General features: G+C 49.3%; 1 protein-coding gene across 3 annotated transcripts in view; it reads right to left on the reverse strand.

Moving 5' to 3' along the window:
* The window catches only part of LOC144155001 (terminal nucleotidyltransferase 4B-like), a 60,344-nt gene that overhangs the window by 10,238 nt on the left and 22,673 nt on the right, over positions 1-27,433 (reverse strand). For 2 of the 3 annotated variants that reach the window (XM_077686177.1, XM_077686176.1), the window contains exons 2-4: positions 8,825-8,948; positions 8,682-8,728; positions 4,235-4,355 (exon numbers count right to left, since the gene is read on the reverse strand). In XM_077686177.1, the coding sequence (XP_077542303.1) occupies positions 4,235-4,355; positions 8,682-8,728; positions 8,825-8,948 (292 nt within the window). Of the gene's footprint in view, positions 1-4,234; positions 4,356-8,681; positions 8,729-8,824; positions 8,949-26,609; positions 26,935-27,433 lie in introns of those variants that run through there. The other variant, XM_077686178.1, reaches the window with a different exon arrangement.

Consider the following 27,433-nt stretch of genomic DNA (forward strand, 5'->3'; position numbering starts at 1 on the left):
TTGTGCGCTCGACAGCGGCGGGCGCGTTGTGTGCTGTGCCCTCTCTCTCCGCGCCGGCAGTTATAAAAAGAGAAGCCGCACCTAAGCAAATCAGTTACGTTTGGACGTCGTGATGTGACAACAGCTTCTGCCAGTTTGTGCACCACACCATCGGCGACCCGCGCCCTGGAGGACTCCAACGTACTCCCGGGCCTCGAATCACCACCGTGATTGTCTCAGACGGCCTGGCCTACGACGAAGCCACGCTTTACAGGTAGCCGAATCGCCTCCGACAGCGGTGCATCGTCCGGCCCAGTCGGTGAATATTGTGGGACTGTCTCATATGCATCGAACTGTCTTTCTTTCAGTTAACTTTTCTACCTCAAATATTCATTGTTAAAGCTCCTTATTGTACATTTTGTATTTAAATCGTTTCCCGCATTTGTATTCGATATAAGTTGTCTCTCGTTAATGTTACATGAACTCGTGCTTGTGCAGTGTTTTGCCTGTTCCAATATAAGTATTTCTCTTGATTCGTTCAAGGCTCTGACTCATTCTTGCCGCTCTGGTGGGCGAGAGCCGCACATCAGATTTAGTGGGGTTGTTACGACTCCCCATATCTTCTCACAGTGCACCCAATTAAGGAAACGGTGACATGCTACTAAAATGAACTGCTGCGCAACTCATCAGCCTGGCAACTGCTTGTAGTGCACAACGGAGATTCTTTAAAGGGCAATAAACAGGAATGTGCACTAACAAAAATCACATGCCAGGCTGCCACATGCAATGCATTCAATTTTGTTGCAAAGACCAAAGCACCTAGGTTAACACAACCCAGAATATCACCCCAACAGCCCACTAGGTCCACTGCAGGACAAAGGCCTCTCCCATTTACCTCCAACCACTCCTATCCTGCGCTGCCCGAGTACATTCTTTGCCTCCGAATTTCCTTATTTCGTCTCTCCATCGAGTTATTGGCCTTCTAGACCCGCCTCTCAGTATCCACAGTTACCCTAACTGTCCACCGGTTGTCATTTCACCTAACTACGGGGCCAGCACAAGTCCATTCCTTTCTCTTTATTTTATATGATATCCTCTACTCGAGTGTTCTCTGATCCAGGAAGCGGCTTTCCTCTCCATTAACACTGATTGATTGATTGAGGGGTTTAACACGCGAACGCTACACAGGCAATGAGGCACGCCGTAGTGAAGGGTTCCGGATCAATTTTGACCACCTGGGGATCTTTCACATGCGCCGAAATCTCTACGCACTCCTCTCCCTTAACATAACTCCTATCATTCTTTCCATGGCCTGATGAGCAGACCTAAGTTTGCTTTGAAGTTGTTTAGTAAGGCACCAAGTTTCCACTCCATATGCAGGGGTGGAAGCAAGCTTGAGTCCTTTGGAGCAGCTCAGGCAGCAGGAATAATGCTGTTTTAGAGTAACTCGAGATAAAAAGAGAGTTTTGGAGCAAGTTTGGAGCCCCAAAAAGCAAGTTTTGGAGCCGTTCAGGGCCGTTTGGGAGCAGATTTCTAGAGCAAACATCATTTATTACCTTTTTTTTTTATTTTTTGTAAACACACAACAAAAATTCATATTGTTCTTACACAGTAGAGAAAGTAAGCTGTTAGAAGCTACACCAAATGAAGCTACACCATTCTACACCAAATGAGACTAGAAAAAAAAAACAAAAAATAAAAAATATAAAGGATCAGGAAAAAGAATTTGATGCATTGCATAACTAAACCAGACTAAACTCCACAGAAATTAATACATGCTTATCACAAAACAAGAGAAAAAAATACCCTCGTGTATTACCAATTTTATTGACCAGGTAATGCATGATTAATCCATCGTGGTGGTTCAGTGGCTAAGGAGTTAGGCTGCTGAGCCCAAAGACGCAGGTTCGATTCCTGGCCGCGGCGGCCGCTTTTCTGATGGAGGCAAAGAGCAGGAACACCCGTGTGTTCCAGATATCAGCACGCGTTAAAGATATCCCCAGGTGGTCAACATTAATCCGGAGACCTCCACTATGGCGTAGTGCACTGCACAGGCCCGGGCCGGCCCGAAAGCCGGGCCGGGCCGGGTAGCATGCAGTTTCTTGGGCCCGGGCCAGGCTTCAACCAAAATTTGTTCGGGCCGTGCCGGCCCGAGCCGGCCCTGGCAGACCGAGGCCCGGCAGTTGTTTGCCGCAAATTCTGAATTGTTGACAACAAAAAGTTTTTTTACCTCTCAGGTTAAGTGAAAACAAAAAAGTGAAGTGCAAATTCACTACAGCACCAATAAAAGAACAAAAGAAGTTGCACTTAGAAAGCCTTCAGATCAATAAAAAAATGTCTGGGCCCCATCAGCATAATGGGAGAGAGCGGGCCAGAAAACAAGGGCACTCCACCCACAGAGTACAACATGATTGTCTTTTCCCTCTGCTTTTCAAAGTAAAACAAACAGAGCAAACGTGACCTGGACTTTTCACTGGGTGCAGAGTTTGAAGGGCCCATTTTCGAAGCCGACACCATAATTTTTCGGGTAAGATTTATTTCAGAACCACGATTAAAGGCAAGAAAGAACAGAAGTACATGTAAAATAATGCTTCCAACATAACTAAACAGAGAGACAAAAATGAAGTGCTGAAACCGGACGCATAGACTGATCAAATTTCAGCAAGGAATGGAACAACAAAAGGCGCAATATCTGCTCAAGAATTTTCCACCTGCTCGGAATCACTTAAAGTGTCCGCAGTGTGCCTTGATTTCGAAGAGCGGCAAATAAGGATGAAGTTCCACGGCTACCGAAAATACAGCTTATAAGTAAGGATATTTAAGTTGAGCAAAGTTCGGTCCAAGTTTAAAGGAAAATTAAATCCAAAGCAGTCGTATTCGTTCTGTGCTTACACTTTTTAAGTTAACAGCGGACTTCTTCGAGTTCGTGTTTATAGCCTGTCGGACTAGGGATGATATTTAACAACAGTGCCTGGTGCTTATTTCATTGAATTCTGCCGGGCTCGGGCTCATATTAGAAATTTTTCGGGTCGGGCTCTGGCTTGGATTTTAAAAATTCGTCAGGCTCAGTCCAGGCGCGGGCTCCCATTTTAAACATTTGTCGCACCTGGGTCGGGCCGAGTACCGGGCAGGGTCGGGCCGGGCCTAGAAATCGAGGCCCGTGCAGTGCTCTACTATGCCGCGGCCTCATCGCTGTGTTGCATCTGCGCATTAAACCCTACCATCAATAAATGCATGCACCTACCGACTTGACACCGTGCAACTCCATCGTGTTTATCCAAATAACCCACGTAACAGTGCTTAACTTTTTTTTTAGTGCAAACAGCGGGCTTACCCGAAGAAGGACGAAGGGGAAGGGGGAGGGTGCCACCCCCTCTACAGAAAAAGCTTTACAGCCCGACCCAGCTACCAAGACGATTACTTGCAGATAGCAGCTATAGCTTAACCGAATCTCCCCTCTCGCTTGTGCCAGGGCTGCACCTGTTATCCTGTTCGACAGGGCACGACGGCATTGCCCACCGCCCACACCCAAAGTTCACTTCCCAAGTCCGTGAAACCATGCCGCCACTTGAAGAAAAGGAAATTGTGACGAATAGCTCAGAGCATTAGTCAATGGATTCCACCGGAGCACTTCCCGGCGTGAATGACAGCGCAACGCATGAGTCCCTGCTCCCAGCACATTGCGACTGGCACTCACATCTCACGACACAGGAAAAAGCGGATTGTAGCAGCGCGACGCAAATGGCACACCACTTTCACTCCTGCATATGTCATCACCAAGAAGACCAATTGATCGGATATTCTTTTCAGCAATATTCTTTTCAGCCCCGCCCAGTGGCTGGCTACCGGGCGCGCAAGGGTAGCCACCTTTCTGTCTACCCGTGCACACCACTGTGTGGGCACGCTTTGCACAAATAAATTGATTGATTGTGGGGTTTAACGCGCCGACGCAACGCAGGCGATGAGGCGCGCCGTAGTGGAGGGCTCCGGATTAATTTTGACCACCTGGGGATCTTTATCGTGCGCCGAAATCTCGTACACACGGGCGTTTGTGCTTTTCGCCTCCATCAGAAAAGCAGCCGCCGCGGCCGGGAATCGAACCCGCGACCTCGTGCTCCGCAGGGCAACGCCTTAGCCACTGAGCCACCGCGGCGGGTTTTGCACAAATAAAACTGACTATGAAAGCATGCATCACATTGCAGCACATAACAGGTTTTGCTTTGTTATTTTGGTGATTACGAACAATTAAACTTACAGAGGCCTTGTCCAGGACCTTGATGGATTGTGGTTCAGCAATCCTGTGACTCAGCAAGGCTTTCTCCAGAGTCCACATTGGCAGCGTTTCCCATTTTCCAATGACAACCACATCAATGTCACTACAGGAGTAAATCAAAGCAGACAATATGCACAACAAATTAAGAATACAGCAAGCCAGAGGTACCCCATTCTCTAGATGCCATTTGCCAAACAGAGGGCAAAAATGGAAGAGGACCAATTCATTACTAATTCAGCCTTTAATTTATGTCCCAAGAGCTAAAACAAGTGCTGTAGTGCTTTGTGTCAATCTACATTTAAAGAAAAACAAGCATCAGGTCACTTTCCTCATTGGGCTGTAGGGACATCGATCATATATGATGAATGCATGGGAGGCAAAGAATTAAACCTAGTGCGAAGTCCCGCCTAAGGTCCTCCAGTTGTGGCTAAAACGAGGTCTTCCTTAGTATTTCCCCCGAACAACATTTGTAGAGATTGCGTTACAGCCTAATTTCTAGACAAAAATATGCAGTTGACAAACATAATAGAAAGCACTAAAAGCTTGACGTTGGGCTTACAGAGCACTTCATATATTAAAAAAAAAAAAAAAGCACGGAAAACTGACAAAAAAGAAGCCAGTGCTGACGAACTGGTGAAATTTTATTGGTGTCAAATAAACAAAGGACAAACAACGTAATCTTACGTCAGTGTGATAAGATTTTTGGTGTTCTAGATAGCAGATTTGATCTGTTCAGGTCTGTAACCCCTGGTTACAGACCTGTTCCAAGTTCTTTTCACCTATCTTCAGCTCTTTTGCCTTCTTGCACAGACCTAAGATTGTATTGCGTGTCCTTTGTCTATTGCCAGCTCTAATAAAAGTTCCACCAGTTTGTCAGCGCTTGTGTCCATATCCTCTGTCCCAGTTTTCCCACCCTGTTTTTGAAGATATAGAATGTGGCTGCTGTGAAACTAAATTTTTGCAAAGTAAAATTCCAATGGACACAAAGCTGAGGAGTAATTCCTAATGAAGACCAGAAATATGTTATTTACTTTGGACAATTAAAAATTATTGGAAAAAGAAAAAAGGTATGGATCTGAGGAAATTACCCCACATGCTTCTACCAGCGAACAGCAAATGCTGTACAGACTACACAATTCCTCGCAAATTAAAACAACTTTCGAGTTACTAAACCTTCATTGCAAAAAAGAAACGAAAAAAAAAAAAGAGGAAAAACCAAAGACCACCACAAAATGTGTCGTGTATCTTTCTGTGGTCTTCTGTTTTCCTTCTCTTTTCTGCACAGAAAATAATTAGTATAGATTAGCAACGCGCCCGAACCCACAACTTAACCCTTTGCGTTACTCATTAGGATGTAGCCGTCAGAAAAAATTGAAACTGCCAGTGTATGTTTTTTTATAACCAAAATTTCACTTAAAAACCATAAACTCAATCTCATAAGTAGTTAATAAATTAGGTCGTGTCCTAATCGTAAACACAATATCGTAAACGTGACCACCGTTTCCTAACCACTGCTACAATAGAAGACCTATATACATTGTGATCTGCAGCCCTTTATATTAAAGGGACACTGAAGTGATATGTAAACATTGCGGGATTACTTGCGCAAATTGTAGTCCGGAGTCCCCAGGCCATGTTTCGACCACTCTGGGCGCGTCTACGCGATTTTATTTAGTAGAAAAATGAATTCGAAAATGCTGTCCTCCTCTCTTTACGCTCGCCCATTTTCTGCGGCGTTTTCGTGTGACATCGCGAGGAGCCGAGCTCGCAATTGGCTGCGCTACTGCACGGCTCCCCGGCCTTCAGACAGAGACAGTCAGCCCAGCGTTTCGCCCGCTGGCCTCCGACGGGTCGTTGCAATTCGTTCGCTCAGTTGAAACGAAGCCAGGACACGTTTGTGAATGGAAGAAGGTGCCTTTCTTTACTTGGTTAGTTTGTACACTGTATCTAGCTCCAAGTCAAGGTCGCTTCACACAAGCGCTGCACAAGCGCACATGCGACGCTTCGCTGACTGGTATGCCAGTAGGAAAATATAAGGCCTCTGAAGGCGGGAGAAGAGTCAGCGAAGTCAATATAGGTACTAAGGAAATAAAATCAACTGATATTTTTACCGTACAGCGTAAAACTAGGGTGCGGGAAGCACTTTTTTGCGCTGGGCGAACAAGCACAGCGGTCAGCAGCACGACTACGCATCTGCGAACGCTTTTCCGTCTACGAAATGCAATTGCTAGACGTGAGCTATTGTGGAAACTCGGGAGACGCTTACTGCACGAGCGCAATACAACAAATAGTCACCTAAGCTGCTTCAAATGCCAAAACTAAATAAAAGTGTTAACTGGTTGTACAACATACCAAGGCCAGCGAAGCCCGCCCCGTGGTCGAGTGGTTTGGGGCGCTAGGTATGTTGCCGCAAGTGTTTTGCAAGTCACGAGTTCGAATCCCCACGGGAACGTGCTTTTTTTTTTTTTTGTAAATTAACTTTTTCGTTTTCCGCCGATGTTTTCTATATTGAGTTCGCCTTTTTTGGGGCCGCAACGTTTATGGCTCCACGAACTAGTTCCCAGAACGCGCGCAGGCTGGCACTGGCGCGCTAGCGAGTTCTCGTTGGCGTGCTGTTGCCATAAGCACCGACTGCTTGCGGGCAGTGGGCACAGGCCCGAATGAACAGACCCTTGGCCTGGTGCGAACACGCTTTTTACGATACAGGCATGAGTGAGGCAAGCTCCAAATATGGGGGAAAAGCGCATGACATTTGGGCGTCTGCGGGTACGCGGAGGGCGTCCATGCACTGCGTAGGCCTCAGCTAATGAATGCTACGATTCCAAGCCGTCCTGGGAGGCTTATCTTTATGCATTTTTACAGCTGACAACATGGCAGAAGCGCAGTACGATGATTAGAGTTATTGAGAATGCCCATCCAATAACGCCACCGGTTGTGTTTTACAGAACCGAAACCGAAACTTGTTTGGTTGCTCACCTTGGGCATCGTCCAATCATGGTGCCCGCTCCTCCCAACGTCACAGCTTTAGTTGGTGCGGCCGCCGCAAACCGCGCATGGCAGTTTTTCTTCTTTCGCGCTTTGTAAAATAATTACCGATTTGTCAACCGGATGAACGATGAAAAGTGTGCTAATTTGAGCCAGTCTACGCAGTGCAAGCAAAAACGGGAGCTTGACAAATTCACTTCAGTGTCCCTTTAAGGTAACAGCTTCAGTTTTGCTTTAATAAACGGAACGTTTTAACTAGATAGAAAACGTAAAACCAAAACGCCTAGTTGATGCGCCAAGCATTTGGCATGTCAAGTAGGTGTTCTTGAACCGCACAGTAGGTGTTCTTGAGCCTCACTAGAACCGCTCATTTTTCCTTGTTGCTGTGTTCGGTGGTGCTGCTATAGTTTTGGGGCTTTTTGTTGTTTTCTCTGGCTGCCTTGCTACTGTGCGCGGCGGTGCTGCCATACTTTTGACAATGTCGAAGAAATGCAGCCAGCATTCACCATTGCCGCCGCAGAGCGGGAAATGCGAATGCTGGCTGAACGGTTCAAGTGAGGATGACTATTGTAACTTACAAAAATGCTCTTAAAAAGCTATACTATTTGGAGTTTTCATTCGACAATAAAACTACATAAGTACCCAAATGCAGAGATAACGGGAATTCAATGTAGCTGTTTTTTTTTCTTTTCCTTTCCCACATTAAAATATTAATGGTGCTAAGTGCTATCTTCTTAAAAATGAAACATTCTTGAAAGGGATCACTAAAATCCACATTTTCCCTGCTAAGATACCTGCAAAACAAAAGTTTTGCTTTGACGTTGTACCACGCGTCAAAATTATTCATTTCTTTCACCGACCACAAGTATTCTTAATTTATATCAACGATTTACCAAATGCAGCTTAAGATACTATCAGGCTTTTTACGGACGATTGTGTTATATAAAGAAATGAATATCGCTGATCCTACTGCTCCACCACCAGATCTAGGGTGTTTCCATGAGAGATGGGACAGGCATGCTGAATCATTTTAAATTGACAAAAAATTCATGCAGTGCACTGTGTGCTGAGAAAAACATTTGAAGCTATTTTGTAGAAGAAAAAAAAACCAAAAGTGGCTTGGATCACAAGTGCATTGAACAGATTTTACAAAGTTGAAAACTTCAGCCTCTTTAAAAACAAACTGTCACAGCTTCCACGACATTTCTGTCCAGAACAAACCATTGCAGCTACCACAGCATTTCTTTCTGCCGGGGATTTTGACCTCTTTAAAAAAACAAACTGTCACAGCTTCCACGACATTTCTTTCTGTCCAGAACAAACCATTGCAGCTACCACAGCATTTCTTTCTGCCGGGGCTTTGCACAGTTGAAGTAAAATTAAAATGAGTTAAATTGCATGCAAACACTACAGCCACAGATAAATAAATTTCATGCTCATTCACCTGGTAGGAAGGTAAAGACCTGTCCGAAAGCTCCCAAAAATCTCCACCTGCAAGCAGCCAGCAAAACAAGACTAGTATAAGCTCCACAATGTTCACTCAAATGTGCCCATGCAGTCAAATGAGAAAATGCATTGTAAAGGCACCTCAGCTTGTGGCCAAAGGCCAAGGATGACTTCTTTAATCCTCTGGATGACCCCCAATCGCATCTGATGCTCGGCTGGAGTTGGCTGCATGTACCTGTAGAAGTCTTCAATCTCATCGTGAAGCCTGCAAGAAAGAACCACTGCTGTGAGATGTTGAACTTCACACAATACCAAGGGACCAAAGCACAGGAGCTGGTACATTTCAAACACTGCATGTGTACTATTGAGCACTGGAGACAGAGGGAAGAACTTGACAAAATTAACCTACATCAGTTACCAAGGCTACGTAAAGCCCCCATTTATTCTGATCCCACTTGCACACTGCTCAACAATGGTTTTAGTCCTGGTCCTTCAAGGAGCCATGAAGAGAAAACAAAAGTTTGTTTTATTCGAAAGATTAGGTGTTTCATAGTACCCCAAGCGCTTTCCCGGAAGCAAATGATGCTTTATTCACTGAGAAATAAGGCAATTTAAGCCAAAATTTTAAATCTCCCGCTAAAATTGAACATTCCGTGACGTGTACAATGGCGTCATAGAGCCAGTCCATGAAACAGATACTTAGTATGTCGACTCCATATAGCACCCACACGCGGGAGTCGATCGAGACGGCGGCCATTTTAAAAATACTAGTAAAACCTAGTGCACCCGCAGCCCTAGTCATGGAATCGCCTGATCCGGAGAACAAAACTCTCGCCGAGGAGCTCGGGCTTGCATTTAACACCCTCACACCACTTTAACGCTCAATGCTTCTAAGTGCACGAGCGGCAAGAGTTGTGGGATACGCGGTGGACGGGAAAGCGACCATTCCGCGATAGCCACAACAGACGAACGCCCAGCCGTCGGCACCGCTGCCTCGTTAGCCCCGTCGCGACGGACGAATATAGACTGGTACGTATGTGCCGTATTTTGATTACGGTTAATAATAGTTCAATTTCAGTAGCAGTATCACTTATGCCAGTTGGCCGGTGTCGTGTATGGAAAGCCGTTCGCGCGAGCTCTCTGCTTCGACCAGAAAGATACGAGCGTCAATGCGCGGTGTTTACAGCACTTTTTTCCCCAAGGTCAGAGCGATTTGACGAAGTCGGCGACGAGCGCCAGCATGTCCCAGGAGTGAGCTAACGTAAGGGTCCCTGCCGTAACTGAACAAACTGAAGTTTTCAGTGGTTGTAAACTGGAAACGAGCTCGTAACGACAGCAGCAAGCCAACACCATTCGAAACTTACGCGACGACTGGCACTATCTCGTCGCTTCTTGCTGTTCCTTACTCCCCTCGTTTCTATTTTTACCTTTGCTGGTTGGCGATATGACGGCCAACCTCCTGTGAAGGGATTACGATACGAAGCAAGGTCGCGGCTGTGCGTGCTGGAACGGTTCGTTGGCCCCGAAGAGCCTCGAACCCAAAAATTCGTCTGCGCGACGGCGAGATGTCGAGCTCGGCCGGCGCGCTAGTTTCGTACGCATTGGCGCACACGCTTGCGAGTTCGTTCGGACCTTCAGCCGTTTACTCCACCGTTCTTTGTCATAAAAAGAATGTGCAGTATGTTTCACGGGCATTTAGCTCGCTATGCAAACTGTAAGCCCTGCCTAACATGCGTTTGCTTTTGCCGGCCTCCGCCAATCGCAGAGCATTCCCAAGTGACATCACAGGTTCTGTTGCGGAAAATGAGCTGGTGGGTCGCATGGTCATTTCCTTTTTTCCTAATTATGTAGCTTATTTGAGCGAAGTTTGCGTTATAAGTGGTGTCGTTATGGTTCTAACGAGGCAATCTTTCGAATGAACCAAACTTGTGTTTTCTCTTCATGGCTCCTTTCAATCTTGAGCTGAGAGGCGAAATCGGTGCGATCCCCCTTCCATGTCACTGATCTACTGGCACTTTGCCGGACTTTTTCCTACTGGTGTACCCACACATTTCGCGTCATCCATTCAAAACTTTGCGCAGATCTCAAAGCTGCAGTGCTTGGAAGTATCCCGCAATCTGCAGTATCTGATTAGATGCTTGTTTTATTCATGTCGGTATTTTTCCTTTGTGCGGGTTGCCTTTTATCGATAGTGGTGAGACCACTCGCCCCCTTGGGAGTGAATGCCGTGCAATAAGAGTACTCCACCCTCAGTGGGAGCCACATTGCTCGCTGTTAGTGTATACCACAACATCAGCAATTTCTCAGATCCATGCCACTGCATCAGGCCTCTGCTTATGGGGCAGAGCTATCGCCCCTTACACCTTCGTAAAAGTTCTTTTACCTTTTGCTATCTCCAGGTGCAAGTTTGCAGCTTTGCCTGGTGTATGCCTCAAGGTAACTAACTCTCAGGCCCTTTTTGCAGTGGAAGCTACACTACGCTACCTTGGGCAGTCCTTGCGGGGTGACCAGTTTTGACCTTCAGAGCTAGAGGTCAAACCACACCCCCTTTTGCAAGCGCCTGGCCCTGAGCCGCGGTCCGTTGGCGGGGAGAGATAGGCGAAGAGGGAACCGAGACGTAAGCGGGACCCGTGTCGCCACCTGGAGGAGCGACGGCCCAATGGCGGGGAGAGATTGGCGGCACGGAGAGACAGGCGACGAATGAACCGAGGCGTGCGCGGAACCCGTGTCGCCACCTGGCGGAAGAAGGCAAGGAGGGCGGAGGAAGGCGAGGAGGCCGCCGCAGCAACGATAATCGCACGCCACGAAGGAAGGCCAGGAGGCCACGTGCGGCGCAGAGCCATGTGCGATGAAGACAAACATAAGCCGAGGTCGCTCGCACAGCTTCGAGGCTTAAACAACGCCGTGATGCGAAAAAAGATCATGAATAAAGAGTATTCATTGCAATCATGTCTGTGTATCATTGCAAAACCACACCTCGACAATGGGCCTAGCCAGGCTGCTGAAGCTTTCGCTATCAACTAGGACCAAAGCTAAACAACAGCAGTTTTTTTTTTCATCTAGTAAGCTCACGAACAAGAGGCCACTCACAGTACTCGAGTTGCTCAAGTATTCAGAAATTACAGGGGTGGGCGATTGATCGATTAACCTTCCAATTACTCGATTAATGCTTCAGACGCGATTGATTTTTTAATCGGTTAATCGGTTGAAGTCACGTTTGCGAAATGAAACAAAGGTGCCATGTTTAAAATTGCGGTAAAGTGTAATGAGAATCACATTCACGTACAAATAACCCACCATACGTCACAAGAAAAAACGATTCAAGTATGGTCAGAAGACAGACGGGAAAATGGCATACATGGTACAAAAAGCGGCGAGCGGGCACTCACCGTTTTACCGTCCATTATGTAAACCAACTATGGCGTACGTGAAACCCCGATTGATCGGTGCGAACATGGTGATGGGCGTCCCGCCCGCACCAACGCCATGATGATCTGCTTACCTCATCTGGAATGTCTGAACATTGCGAGGAGTATTTTCATCATTTTTTGTTAAACCAACGCAATCGATTAATCTATCAATTAACTGATTAAAGCCCGCCGACTGATCGGATTAAAATTTTTAACCCACGCTCAGCCCGAGAAATTACTGGACCTAATCCGGCTTCGCCAAAAGACAATCGCATAATTTAGTCTTCGCCACACGGCGCGCGTACTCTCGGTTGCTTTCCCGCACAACACCACAGCTGTGAAAGTAATGCTAGTAAAACTTGGCAGAAAACAATCTGATGTTAACCTTACTGCATGTTTAAGTGGAACGCTACGTGCACGCAACACTGACATTGAGTGCACGCAACAAGTCATCCAGTGACATTCAATTGAAAAATCTTACGTAACGCCACCTCTCATAAAATCCTGACAAAGTAAAGAAACCCCGAGGAGTAAGTGCCAACCTGATGTAGGTACTATAATTACAAGCCACTGCGAAGACTAGTTTTATTGCGCTCAGAAAAAAAAATCATACCGACACGCAAATTAGACTAAATACGATGCCTAATCAGATGTTTGCACGGTAATCACGTGGTCTTCGACACACAGAATTCCCGGACCGCCAAGATGTCCTAAATAGATATCTGAACGAGGCCAAGCGACCACTTCAACAAGTAAAATTGACGAGTAACAGTGGGCCCCCGAGAGATCCGGATTAATTTTGACCACCTGGGGATCTTTAAGGTGCGCCAAAATCTCGTACACTGGCGTTTTTGCTTTCCGCCTCCACCAGAAAAGCGGCCGCCGCGGCCGAGAATCGAGACCACGTCCTCGTGCTCAGCAGCGCAACGCCTTAGCCACTGAGACACCGCGGCGGGTAGAAAACAAAATCGAGAAAGAAAAGTACCTGCTCTATTACCTATAAATATTACCTGCTCATGAATTATATTGCTGTAAAGTGGAACCAAGAGGTTAGTGAAGCTGGCACGCGCAGAAAACGACCGGGGAACGAAACAGGAGTGCTAAAGCTTAGGGTAAATGTCATCCTTTCCAGTGTAACCAATCAAAAAAAGAAGAAAGAAGAAACTCGGTTCGAGTCTGACCGTCAAGCACACGGCTGAAGCGCGCAACACGGCATCAAAGGTCGGGCCACCCGTAGCCCACCACCATAAAGCGCTACGAGGACCGCGTGGGAGCAAATATGACGGGGGAAAGCGGAGGCGGTGACGTCAGAGAAACCGGAGAATGCAACGCGCGCAGGCCCAAATAATGGAACCAAAGTCCTCTGGCGAAGACGGGCCCAGCCTAGTATACCTACCGAGAAACTTCCTCTGCAGACTACCCCAACGCGAACAGCGCAATGTTTTGCATCTACTAACCCAGATTAACATGTTCATTTGTCGAATGCCTGTGCTACACGGCAGCTTTCAATTGACAGTTGAACGTTAATGCGCAATTATATATGCAATTGGTTCGAATGTCTTCGAAACGGCCGCGCACAAGCACGTTTTCCCCTCCACCACAAACAAAAAGTACATCTTCGCTGGATGGAGACGCAAGGAGAAATGCTAGAGTAGATCCGTAAGCATTCGTAAGAGCTTGCTGCTACAAGGCTAACATGGCGCGACATCGTACCGGGAAACGGCACCGACGAAACTCACTCGCGGGTAAACGCGCTCAGCCGAGCACAGCCACTCGAACATGAACAGAAATGGCCCAACAACCGCCCTATCGAAACAGCTGCAACCACACGAAAGGCATTCTCAACGACGCCCATCCACGAAGGAAAATAAAACAAAAGAAGCTGAAAAAGAAACGACACGAGAAAACGACCGGACGAGCGCTGCCTTTCGACTGAATTTATTATGAATAAACTTGCACCTTTTATGTGCACCATCCCCGAACCCTAGAAAAACCCAACAGAAAAACAACACGCGTTCACACACTTGGCATAATCTACTAAGATACCAAGTTATGTAGTACCCGATGCACACCCCGCGTTAGAAAGAAAACATTTTTGCGACAACGTGACTCACCGCCGCTCACGCATTTGCTACCCAACCTGTCTTTCATGTGCTTCTATAATCTCTCGCTTAGTTTGGCTTCCGCTCCTTCCTACCACCTCGCGCGTGTCAATCAGATTTGCAATGCAAGGCTACAAGACCATTCCCTTCTCGAACGTTGTTGTACTCCCTCAACCGGTCATTTAAGCATCTGACGATTTGACCAACGTATGCTGACCCAACCTTACGCTGACTTCACAACTCGAGGTGAGAGCAGTCGATTTTTACCCAGCCGGCCAAACCGCGCTGACTATCCAGACGGAACCACAAGCCGCTACCTCACGCCTGCTTCACGGCAGGAGCAGTCCGTCATGATTTTTCCCCCAACCGTCCAAACGACTTCCGCTCACTCTGTAGCCAGAGTCACTAAAGTATTACGGACGATCGGATGTAGCGCTAGCGATGGATACGGCGGCCGTGGCTTCAGCAGCTTCATCGTACGAATCGGCCGATTGGGTGAAAATAAAAGACCGATTGCTAGCTACCCCGGCGTGAATTATAAAGCGGTCATGAGAAGCAGCTATCACAAAATACCAACCACGGGCAATTAAAAATTAACTTGGAGGGATTTGAAGCCGGGACCACCATATCAGCAAGCGGAGGCGCAATCTCTGCACCAAAGACCACGATGGCAATTGCATCTCATGCACAGCATTTGCCTGTTTTCGTTCCGTTTGGACGCTACTGGAGTGACATCGTCTGGACAAGTACCGTCTGGACAGAACACTAGACAGCCAGAACGGAAACCGAACTTTGATCAGTAGAAGGAACCGTGAAGAAACGAATACGTTAAGGTAGAGGGCTCGACTAGAGCGCAGTTCAGCAGAAAACGCAAAGCGAGAAAACTCGAAGTCACGGGATTTGCGCAGCAAAAGAGTCGGCGGAAGTCTAGAGGGGTGCAGTGTGCATTTTATGGCTGAGAATATAAACAAGGTTCCAAGCGATAGTTTCACAGCAATGACCAAACCGGCTTCAACATACAAGCGCCGCGATCTGAAGGACGTGATTTGTCATCACCTGCCTGCACCACATAGCTGCTCAACGGTTATCTTGGCCATCGCCCCACCATTTGGCTTTGCGAAATAACATGGCCGTGAAGAGGTAGTTATAGTTCGCTGCGGCGACTGCAATACAATGATCGGAATCTTAATTGCACTAAAAGCTGAGGACTACTCCATGCACCGTGCGCGCCAGGCGTGTTGGCGACATCTGCTGGTGGGATGGGGACAGCTTGCCATTGCGCGTGCGCGGACCTCGGACAGCGCCGTGATGAGGTAGTTATAGTTCGCTGCGGCGACTGCAATACAATGATCGGACTCTTAATTGCACTAAAAGCTGAGGACTCTTCTCCATGCACCGTGCGCGCCAGGCGTGTTCCAGGGCAAGTGAGCTCAGGGCTTATTGGCCGCGAGGCCCACCACTGGAGAGGCCGGCGCTGCGATCGTTTTGACGTCACTTGTAGGATAACCGTTCCTAGGCCTCCCAAGCTCGGACGTTCCCTGTTTCCCTATAGGCGGCGTAAAAATCGACACCCCACGTGACCAACCTACAGCGAAATTTTCGACCATCAAGTCCACCAGACGGCGCAACCGAAAGGTTACTTTTGGTATTGAATACAAAACATTCATTTCGTGACTCAAACAGCCAATACAGTTCGCTTACAATGTGTTGTTTAAAAATATTAACAAGTTCCGCATCAAACATCCGTTGAGCAAAAATGTACGCAACTTTTTACGAAAAGCCGACTGGTGCACCACCTCGTTTCTGAATTCGCAACCACAAAGCCGCCAATTCAAATTGAAACCGCTGCAACGGCCCACCGCTTCTATGTGCGCGGAGCACTGTTTTCGTGACTGTTATTGCTGTTATGTGCTTTTGCGTCCATCAGTTGTTGAGAGGACTGGCAAAACACGGGAATTGAGTGCTTGTGGAGTGACAAATGCGGGAAATTCCGCATCGGAAGACAGCTGTCGAGGCCAGAATATTTGATTCTTCCAACAGAAGGTGAGTGTTATGCACTCCGCTAGAAAGACGGTGCAAACGAAACCGTTGTCGCCGTCAATACCTCATTTGTGCCCTTCGTTTGAAATCTTAGCGCAAGTGAACGAGTTGTTATGGCAAAAAAAATGTTGTCACGAAAGCGACGTACAATTGCAGCGATCGAAATGAAATGATGTAGTGGCCTCTGTAAACTTGCGGATGTCAATAAACGATTTGTTCTCACTTGCTGCTCACTGTGGTCTGTGCCAGTCGAGGCCATCTGGTCACCTGGCGTAACATCACTTCACTAGCGCGGCGCAAGTAAACACGCGGCCAGCGTGCCAGCCAGGAACCAGCAGGAGCAGCCACTGCCGGACTAGACGCTCCTTTCGCGCGCGGGAGGAGGAGAGTCGAGTCCGGCCGTGGAGCAGCGAGCCGGCGGCCGCCGTGCGAGGGCAGCCATGTTATTAAGGAGCTCAAGCGGCCTGTGCAAAAAGCATCCGCCATGTTTACAAAGCCGTGTTTACAGCGCCATCAAGCGGGCGAACTCGGTAGTTCACGACGCCGCCACTACGCTTTTTCTGGCACTACAGGCAAAGCTAGACCTTTGCTTCTCTAAAATCCTCCCTGTTCTGTGATGACACTTCGCTTAGGAAGCGCGTTCTAAAAGTATTTTCGTGTTAATTTCCTTCGTTTGAGTTAATTATCAGTGCGTCAAGCGCAGTTCGACCTAATGGTGACTGTATAACCGTGTCAACTGTGGTAGATTATCCGCAAACACCATGAGCAAGGTGGTGTATTACGCATGCGACCGAAGCATAAGCAGCGGCTTGTTTCCTCGATCAACAATGTGGACTACGACGATCGCCGAGTGAAGTTTCTAGATTTCCCTTGTTTGCAAGAAATGTATAAAGGAGGAAATCGTGAAGTGTTCACTGCTCGCAGAAGCACACGCAGCCGCCGGGCCTGCCCGCACAGCCGACGGTGCGGCTCGAACCGACGCAGGTCGCGGCAGCAACAACTTGTCGCCGCTTTTTAAAATCACACAAGTCGTGGAAAAGAAGTTCCAGATTGGTGAAAGTCGATGTTAGTGTGATGAAAAATTCTGATAGGTAGTGTCATCAGCTGTGGTTTTCAAATCGATGCTGAAATATCTGCCTCGATTTACGCCGACCGGCCGCGGAGGTCGGTCCCGGCAGCGCCGGCCCGTTCACGCACGGTGCGGCGAGCGGCCGAAGGATGGCTATGCTTGCGCGCAAGAATCGGCCGAGGCCGTGCAGGTATCTTGATCGTCGATCGCTTCAACGGAAACCACCGCGCTTGCAGAGTTCCCAGCGTGGTGAAACGTTTTGTTAGGGACTGTCACTCGTAACTCTAACGGCGATGAAATATCCGATTACGTGCATCCGAAGCCGGCTGCGAGCTGTTGGCGAAGGCCCTCCCGTCGCGCACGCGCGTGTTGCATTTGGGTTCCTCTAACTTCTTGGGGGCCCCCAACGCTCGGTTCTCCTATTCTACATATCCGCATTACCCGAAATCATTAACGACGTGTTTCTCCTCGTACGCAGCCTCGCCTTCTGTGAGCAGTCGTGAGTTTCAAAATTGATGCTTGAGAAATGCCGGCTTACTGTAAACATACAAAACACGCTGCAATTATAAATTACCCCTCCGAGCACCTAATGAAAACTAAATATAGCCTTGTCCGAACCCACTCGAAGGCGTTAAAAACTCGCGTTCATACCGTTCATACATTGCGGACAAGTCGCGAAAAGTAAACATGAGCCGTGCAGAGTTCAGGCTGCGGCAGTGATCGTTAATCAAATCCGGGCAGGACTATAAAAACATCGTAGGGGAAATAGGCACTGACTAAGCCAAACTGCAGACCATAACAATAATTTTAAGCATGTGCGGCGAAGCAATCTGATCACCGTTCTCGCGTCATTCATTTACCGGGCAATACGAGCAGTTCGCGTGGTGAGATCATAAGTGAGCGACGCTTTTTCGTCGCTGTTACGAGGTGTTTGCTTGCACACACATGTCCCGTCACAAGTATTTCATAATGAATATACAGCGTACTTTTCTCGGCATCAGTTGCATCGTCCTTGGCGTTAGCTGGCTGCGTATGTAAGAGCTGTGGGTCGCGATGGTAGCAACTACCTAAACGCGGCGGTGTCGCCGGGAACTGATTGCATGCCCAAATTATTTGGTTTACAGACAACTTTTTTAGTAATTTGCATCAAATCCACAAGGAGCGCGCGAGACGGTGGCCACAAGAAAAAAACACGCTTCCGCATACGCACGGGAAATCTGTAGCAGACGACAACACGATTCGGCGTCCTACAAGTGACGTCACTCGTAGGTGGCGCCACGGTATGTCCTCGAGGCCATATTGGCCTCGAGGACATACCGTGGCGCCACCTAGAATATACACGGCTCCGGAGCGTGCTGGCGACATCTGCTGGTGGGATGGGGACAGCTTGCCATTGCGCGTGCGCGGACCTCGGACAGCGTCGGGCCGGTGGTCGCTGAGCATGGGCTACTCTAATTTGCAGACGCCACCACCCAAGAGGGGCGGGCGCATGCCTTCCACAGTGCCAGCCGTGAGCGGTGACAGGCTAGGTAGACGCGTCGTTTGGCGCGGTGCAATATCACGAACAGGCAGTTACGCATCTCACGCGTAGCAAACAAAAAGCACGCAACAAGAACGCACTGCAGCGATTTATCTCGAACCTTTTGTGCGATTACGTAACTGCCTGCGCTGATTATGCATGCGTCAAATTACGCCATTATGTGCCGTGTCACCGCTTACGGAAGCGCCCCTTGCGGGTGGGGACGTCTGCAAATTTAGTGGCCTATGCTAAGCGAAGGCCGGCTCGAGCCTGTCCGAGATCTGCGCGCGCGATCGCCAAGCTATCTTCAACCCAGCCGCTAGCAAGAGATGTCGCCAGCATGCTACGAAGCCGCAAGCTCGCTCCTTTCATGAGATTACGTCTCATTACCGCCGTCTACTGCCCCCTGCACACCCGGCGCTCTCTCACGCCGAAGAACGCCTATGGCGCTTAGTGCAAACGTACACCCTCGCCTGCCTCTCCCGCCTGTACCGCATGTACCCCGGTCTCAACTCTTCACCCCACTGCCCCGCTTGTGGGGTGGTCCAAACCATGGACCACCTCCTCTTGCAATGCCCCCACAACCCATTCCCACCTTATCGAGACGGTGAGCATTGGGCAGCTCGGACTCGGCGGTGCAAGAAGCCATCGTAGCTCGGGCTGCCAAAGTCGCTAGGGACCTTCCTCCCTCGGTCACCACCCCTTCCCCGAATTAGCCCTTGCGGCCATGGAGTTTCTTACAGTATACACTAGAGAGGAATCTGGCGCTAGCGTCTATGCGGCTCACATCAAGGTCGTCTGTGTCGTCATGGGCCGCCATTATACATCGCGCTCGCCATAGTTTCATCATTGGCTTGGATTGAAACGTTTTAGTGACCGCAAATTTAAACAAAGTGCCACACAAACGCGAATAATAGTGTGCAATTATGTAAGTGGAAAATAAAAACAGGTTTTTAAAACTACGGAAAAAAGAAGTAAAGCGTATTTTTGCCGGAACGGACGTGCCTGCTATTCCGCAGGCCAAGGTTGTAGTTACGAACAATGTTAAAGGGGCCCTGAAAGGCATTTTGAGCACACTAAATGAACTAGCGCAATCGCTAGATTGGGTCGCCAACGTCACCTGTGCCAAGTATTACTCTTTTACGCGCAGCGGAAAGCTCACACTTTTGTTGCAAAGTTTGTCGCTTTTTTCTCACCCTTTCCTTCGTGTTTTTGGACGCCGCCATCTTCACATGTCTACATCATCGATTCCCAGATGTTCGTCATGAGCTAGACATCCTGCTATTGGGCGGCTTTTTCACGCACTTCCGGCAAAGAGATGAGTCGTCTGCTCAGCGTCGGCTCGCCGGCTGATCTGCCAGCGGAGTGCCGGAGTGCTTTGACATTTTACGACAAACGAAACAAGTGTAAACAAACGCTTAACCGTTTGTATTGAATGCAACACGGCCATAACACGACGTGGATTTTATCTTACGTGAGCACGTACCATAAAGAAAGTCCCGTGGCACTTCTTTGGTGCAATCGCAGAGAACGCCCTGAGCCGAATGCCCGGGTTTGACGCGTACATTTTATTCAACTTCAAAACAATCCAGAGATGCGTTTCGAACGAACGCAACGTCACAACATGCGTTGCAAGTCTGAACCGCGATTGACAGACGATCAGTTGCCTCCTCCTGCCCGTCGTAAATACGGCACTCACCTCACACCCGGTTTGCGGGGACGAGCAGCAAGTCACAACTCTGGCGCGCAAGCGAGAAGGCTTTTAGCCAGGCACACTGCACATACCAAATGCGAGGTTGAGTGGTACGTCGTTCGAGAAAGATAATCCAGACCATGGGAAGCACTATCCACCCGCAGAAGTACAATGTCGCATTTCATCGCGAAACGAACGCGTCCACAACACACAGGAGGCGATGCACACACACACACACAGCTTCGGTCGCTGCATTGGCTTAGCTGCAAGCTTCGTTCGGACAATCAGCGATGCTACGACGATACAGAGCTGCGTGAGGACGACGTGCTAACCACTTCACGTATTTAAAAACACAGGGGCAAAGAACTAGGTTCATCGGAAGCAAAAAATCTTTCCTCCATTATAGTGCCTGAAATATACTGGCTAGTGTGCCGAGGGCGGGCTCCAGGCGGGCGCCGGGAGCGATGTACGCGGCCGTCTGCCGCTTGGGGCGCTGCCGTGCGGGAGTGTGCGCGTTCATCCGGCCCGAGCAGATCGCGCGGTTACCTCCGAGCTGCGTAGCAGACGGCAGCGACAGAACTTTCCATTCCCGCTTGCGGCGAAAGCGAGCGAAAGCGACGGGAATTCTGTCGCGCAACCAAAATTTGTCCCGACCATTCGACAAAAACGATCGTCGCGCGACAAAGCGACGGAATTCCTGCCGCTCTCACTCGCTTTCGTCGCAAGTGCGAACGGGCCTTTATGCGCAATCTCCGCCCCACATAAAACAAGCTCTTGCTTGTCGCCTGAGCATACGGTTGATATCTGACTACGTTACACTGTGCTTGCCAGTGTATTTAAACGATGTCACTAGGTTTGAAACGTACGCGCTCGGCGTGCAGCTTTGTAAAGGCAAGCGGTTTCACATACGCACGCTATTTTGCTGCTAATAGAGTTTTAGTACAGCGTTTGTGGCCTTTGCATACGCTAAACGCTAAATTTTTGCGTCCCGCTACGTGACACCGCGATGGGAGTTTTAGTAGAGCGTCTCATCAGTTTTGCGTAGCGACACACTAATGCATGCGGCGCCATCTGTCAAATGTTTTCCGAAATGTCTCACCGGCTGATCTGCTAGCGGAGTGCCGGAGTGTTTGGACATTTTACGACTATCCAAACAAGTGCAAACAAACGCTTTCCCGTCAGTGTTGAATGCAACACATGGGTGCAGCTTGTCAGAACACGGGTTCTCGCTGATCGAGTGCAGCGTTGGTTTGCTCTTCGCCTTCACGTTCATCGCCGCTGATAAAGCGATCCGATCCGGCGCGTTTTGTGCACGGGTTCTGTGTCGGTTGAAAATGTCTTTTTTCACATGCCGCCGGTAGTAGGAATTACAACCACCGCAAAATAACACCCGGCACCAGCGGGGCCACATCTGAGACCGCGCTTTTTGGATAAACAGTGCGCGGTGCACCAAAGGGAACGAGCGCACGATTCTCCCCACGCGGCTGCGAGTTCGCCGCCGATACCAACTGCAGCCCTGCAGCTACGTACACCGCGAAAGGGCAAGGCCAGGCCGCACACATGCGGCCAGGTCATTCGTTCGCTTTTCCAGCCTGTGTCCACGGTGTCTACAGAGATGAAAAAGCCGAAAGAGCTGGCCCGTAGCAGACGGCAGTCTGTGGGAGCGCAATAGCGGAAGTACGTCACCGCTGAGGAGCGGAGCATCATGGGAGGGGAGGCCAACAGCGAAGAAACAGTTGAAAGGAGGAGGAAATACGGCGCGACGATAATTCGCGGTTTTTGATTTACGATTTCTCAGCTAATACTCATCGCTTTAACAAAATTCTTACAGGAGGAGATTGCTAATACATTGCTTTATTTGGTTACATGTACATCCATGCATCGGCGGAAGGCATTTCAGGACCCCTTTAATATCTGGGGGTAACTCATAGAGACTGATTTTATTAATTTTACCATTATTTTAAATAATAGCGTTCATAACTCGCTGCGTTAATAATAAGCCCCCCACCGCAGCACCACATGCTTGAAAACCACTCATGGATAAAGGGAAAGGACGCTAAACTGTCAAAAGGATTAACGGAAAACGCAAGACACGAACGACAGCACGAAATGAATACGAATGGAAAGCGCATAAACGACGGCGGTCATTATCGCATCCGTAAAATCAGATTTCGTTTATGATATGAGGTGAACACCTCTCCTGCGCGCCGTTGTTGCTGTTCGCCTCTGACAATGGTAAAATATTGGCTTAGAAGACAAAATACAGGCGGTAGTTCAGTGACTGGAGGCGAAAGATTGGTCCCGAAAACTAACATTTATGATGGAGAGGACTTCGTACATCAGAAACCTGAAGTACGAAGTCCTCCACATCGTAAACCTGGTACTTTTCGGGGCCAATTTTTCTTCTGCAGTCGCTGAACTACCGCCTATCTTCAAGGTACTGATCGCGAGTGGCCTTCGGCCTACGAGTCTTGCGCTTGGCGGACCGCTTGGCAACGGACTCCACTATGGTGAACATAGCGTCGAGTATGAGGTCGTTGAGCGCGATAAGTGCACAGCAGCGGAGGTTAACCTCCACTTATCACTCGCCCTTTCCACGACCTCTCGACCAATCAGAATCCAGCATTTTGCCCAATTCAGTGTTCCTGAAGTTTATTGAACGTTATTAGTCCTCTCCACATATCTATCCAGGGGCGGTATTCTCGAGTTTTGTCCCTTTTGCGTCCCTTTCAAAATGTCCCTTTTGGCGAGCCCTGATTGGCTAAAAGCAAACAACCGGAAGTGACGTAGCGCAAGCGCGGCAAACCTACTGCCAACGCCCACTGCTTAACCGGAAGTACGTCACGTTGAAAGGGACGCAAAGGGGACGTTTTCAAAAGGGACAGTTGCGAGAATACCGCCCCAGTTGTACGCACCGACACCGCGCCACCAAATGCTGAACGAGTTTTCTCGTGACACTGCTCGTCATGCCGCCACCTGAACTGTAACAGCGACAGCCGACGGCGCCTCGCGCGTCAAAACAGCGTTGGCGCTGCTTCGGAGCGCCTCCGTCTGGGCTCCTAGAAGCATCTTTGAGCGCTGTATTTCGACGGGTGTACCGAGCTCCTAAAGCGACCGGGTTGCGCTGCCAAGGCGCGTGACATACAAGAACGAACGCGAAACAGCACACCCAAACGCCGTCCTGAAGAGGCATCGAGGGATCGCCCAGCAGCAGATGGGCACTCCGAAAAAAACTTCACTCATGTAGCGTAGAGTTTTAGCAGTCCGTCCGTTCCGTCGCGTACGTAGCTAGCGTGTTTACCGGGACCCGTCTGGGCAGTTGGGCATTCGTCACGGTAGGGGGATTAGTTCCGCTGGCCTGCCTTCGCCATGTCCGCGCCTCCTCGCCCTTCCGCGCGCGCAGGCGCAGACCGGTCCCGGTAAACCCAGTAACAACGTAACGAACGGAACGGACGGACTGCTTAAACTATCTAAACTTCGCATTACGTTGCGTTCAAATGGAATGGACCTTTTTCCAGCAGCGTAGCCCTCTTGCGGCGGCCGCCCGAACCACGCTTGGGGGATTATAGAACACGCCCCCTTTCTTTCCGCCTGCCCTGCGCAGTCCAGGAACCCGTCCCAGGCGCCACGGATGGTTTTGGTGGGCAGAGAAATTTTTCGATGGCAGCCGTAGCGCATTTCTGTCGGCCGCTTTTAGTACTCAAAAAACGGTGCAGCCCTTGGCTGGCTCGGCGTTCGCAACTGGCTAATCCAATATGGCGTCGTTTTGTTTACATTTTGCCCCCCAATAATGGTGGATCGGTCGGTGGGAGCGAGAGTAGCGCATGCGCAGAGCGCCCCCTCTAGCCACCATAGCGCTACTGGAAAAAGGTCCATTGTGGCAGACTTAATCGCAGGGAAGAATACGCATGCGCACCCAGCTAGCTAGCTCGACAGTAGGCGCAGCAGGGCCCGGAGGTGGCGCGCCTACGACTACGCACCGCTCGCATGACCCCCCCCCCCTCCTTTTTTTTGTTTTCTGCCACATGCGCAACAGTTTCAGAAAAGGCTGTGGCTAGCGTTCCGTCCAGACGGAACGATATACAAGTGCTAAAGTTCCGTCCAGACGGAGCCGGCGTGAAATTTGTACAGTTCCGTCCAGACGAAAGTAAAACCGGCTAATTAGACGCAATCTTGAATCAGGCTAGTCAGTGAGCAGAAGCGGTTTGGCTGGTTGGGTAAAGATCGAAAAAGGCTGCTGTCACTGAAATATTGTGAAGCGGGTGGCGGCTTGGAGATCTGTTCGGATTGAGCTAGAGTCAGTCCGATCATCTGGGATTATTAATAGTGACTAATAATACACAGTGATTCTATACTCAGTGAGCGGAAGCGGTTTGGCCGGTTGGGTGAAAATAAAAGACTGCTCTCAACGCGAGTTGTGTTTCCTCTGGACAGAACTTTAGTGAGAGTTGCCTTTCCGTCTGGACGGAACTCGACACTTCTCTTCGCGTTCCGTTCAGACGGAATGGCAACTGTCACTAAAGTTCTGTCCAGAGGAAACGTAACTTTTTTATCTTTTCCCAACCTCACAAACCACTTCCGCTGACTGACTAGCCTGATTCACTGTTAATCACTGGTAATTATTACAGGAGATCGGGCGTAACTAGCGATGACTGCGTCGGGGTTGGCTCTGTTGAGTACAAGATTTGGACCGACCGCTCTCACCGAGTCAATTGTAATGTGGGCGCGAATTTAGCTGTTACAAAACGCTGGCACAACCACGCAAAAAAAATATATAAAGCATGTCCGGGGAGATTCGAACCCGGTACGATTGTGCCATTATTCGAGGCGCAACCCCTACACCAAACATGAATATTCAAGATGGCGTTTAATCAGCCGGTTTTACTTTCGTCTGGACGGAACTGTACAAATTTCACGCCGGCGCCGTCTGGACGGAACGCTAAGCTCTCAGTTGTATTCCGTTTGGTCGGAAGGATAACCCACAGTGCTCCGTTCCGTCTGGACGGAACTTTAGCACTTGTATATCGTTCCGTCTGGACGGAACGCTAGCCACAGCCTTCAGAAAAACTACATTACGGACAGGCTTTTCGCAGGCGTTGGCGCGGTGAAATTTATTGTCACCACACAAGAGGTATTTATGCAACGCTCTGCTGCTGAAAGCATGTTTAATAGATACGGTCGAAGACAGAATGGCCTGATGCTTGTCGCATTTTTTAGGTAACAGGGCTTTTTCAGGCTACCACACATTTGCGCGGTCGCGGTCGGTCCGACAAATGGGCCGTCAACGTTAAACAGCAGTTAGCGCAGCTACACATGTCGGTGATCCAACAACCGTACAGCAGTCCATTTCATGGAAAGACAACGCCCATAGCAATAAACCCCCTGCGTAACCATGTCGGTGATCCAACAACCGTACAGCAGTCCATTTCATGGAAAGACAACGCCCATAGCAATAAACCCCCTGCGTAACGGACCAGAAGTACTGCCTTCAACTTCGCGCATTACAGACGTGACACTAGAACGAGCCCGCGCTTGTTTGGGCTAAGCCGTGTTAGACTTAGCCGATGCCGACTCGCAGAATTGCTTTGTCACTGCACGCACCTGTCACAACCCCTCATCCGTACTACTTTCGCCCCGCTATTCACGTCAATGCCCCATCAAAAATGAAACAGGGAAGCCACGACAGTGAAAAAAAAAAAAAAAAGCGCGCTGCGATACGGCACTGTTGACTGCGTAGGGGCTCTGTTTCAAGGCATGCTAATCCGCTCTGGTGGGTAAAGACGGCACGACACGATGAGAGGCACGTTGTACAACAATGCCGCGACGGGTACCGGCGGTCCCAGAAATGAAACACGCTCGTCGACACAGTAGGTTACACCAGAGCCACTCATGTCAGCTTTTCCTAAAGGTACGGCACGGGGGAATAGCGCTGAAAGGCTTCCCCAGAGTACGTACGACGCCAGCAAGTGGGCGTCACCATTTTTGGCACCTTCGGCAAAAAGATTATGTCCGGTGCTCGTCCCCCGTGTTTACCCTTTAACGTCAGGCAGCATAACGAGCGAGACAAAATGCGGACCAGCTTCAAGCGCTTACCGCTGCAGAGGATAGTGCATTCCCGCGCACCAGAAAATAAAGCTGGACGGCGGCGTAACGACGTTGGCCCACGGCTGGCGACACGGCAGCTCCAGCATGCTCATCACTCCAGCCGCTTCAGTTTCGCACCGCTGGCGGCACTGTAAGCAACTCGCGATCAACACTATCGGCACCGGGCTCGTTATCGGGCCTGTCGCCGCCAACGGTGACGCGCTACTGCGATGCGCCGCGATGGCTACATCACTCCCCTAATGCGCACGCACCCACAATAGCTGTATGCCGACGTGGTCAGCTGGCGATGCCCCCTCCGGCCATCGCTTTCGCGCCGCGCACGTCTCAAGAGTGACCACTCTGCTAGAAAAGCTCACTTCTATCGAAGAAGCGCAACATGTCGAAGCATTAACTGCACACGTATCTGTTCTGATAAAATAGAGAAAGAATAAAAGTCGCCGCCTGCGCAGGAACACAACGCAATACGAGCATGACCCCACTACGCCCAGGCGCACTCGCAATGTTTCTAGCCTGGTCATCCGCTGGGAATCCACACTAGCTAAATTATCGTAGTTGATCGCACAGATCGGTTATTACAGTCATGTCGAAGCAGGCGAAGTTGTTTCATGTACGCGGAAAAAAAAAAATTAATGCACCGTCTCAAGGTCGCGATATTCTAAAATGTATTCTCCCCGACGGCAGTACAATGTTTCAAGTAGTCGATGAATACCTTGGACAACCTTTCAGAGCTAATCCAAACCACCAGAAAGAAATCCGACGCATAATTGGCATTGGCTGGGGTGCATTCGGCAAGCACTCAAATAATGGACAGC

The sequence above is a fragment of the Haemaphysalis longicornis genome, unplaced genomic scaffold (genome assembly GCF_048455015.1).
Source record: "Haemaphysalis longicornis isolate Haplotype H1 unplaced genomic scaffold, Haemaphysalis longicornis Haplotype H1 scaffold_1, whole genome shotgun sequence".
Taxonomy (NCBI): Eukaryota; Metazoa; Arthropoda; class Arachnida; order Ixodida; family Ixodidae; genus Haemaphysalis; species Haemaphysalis longicornis.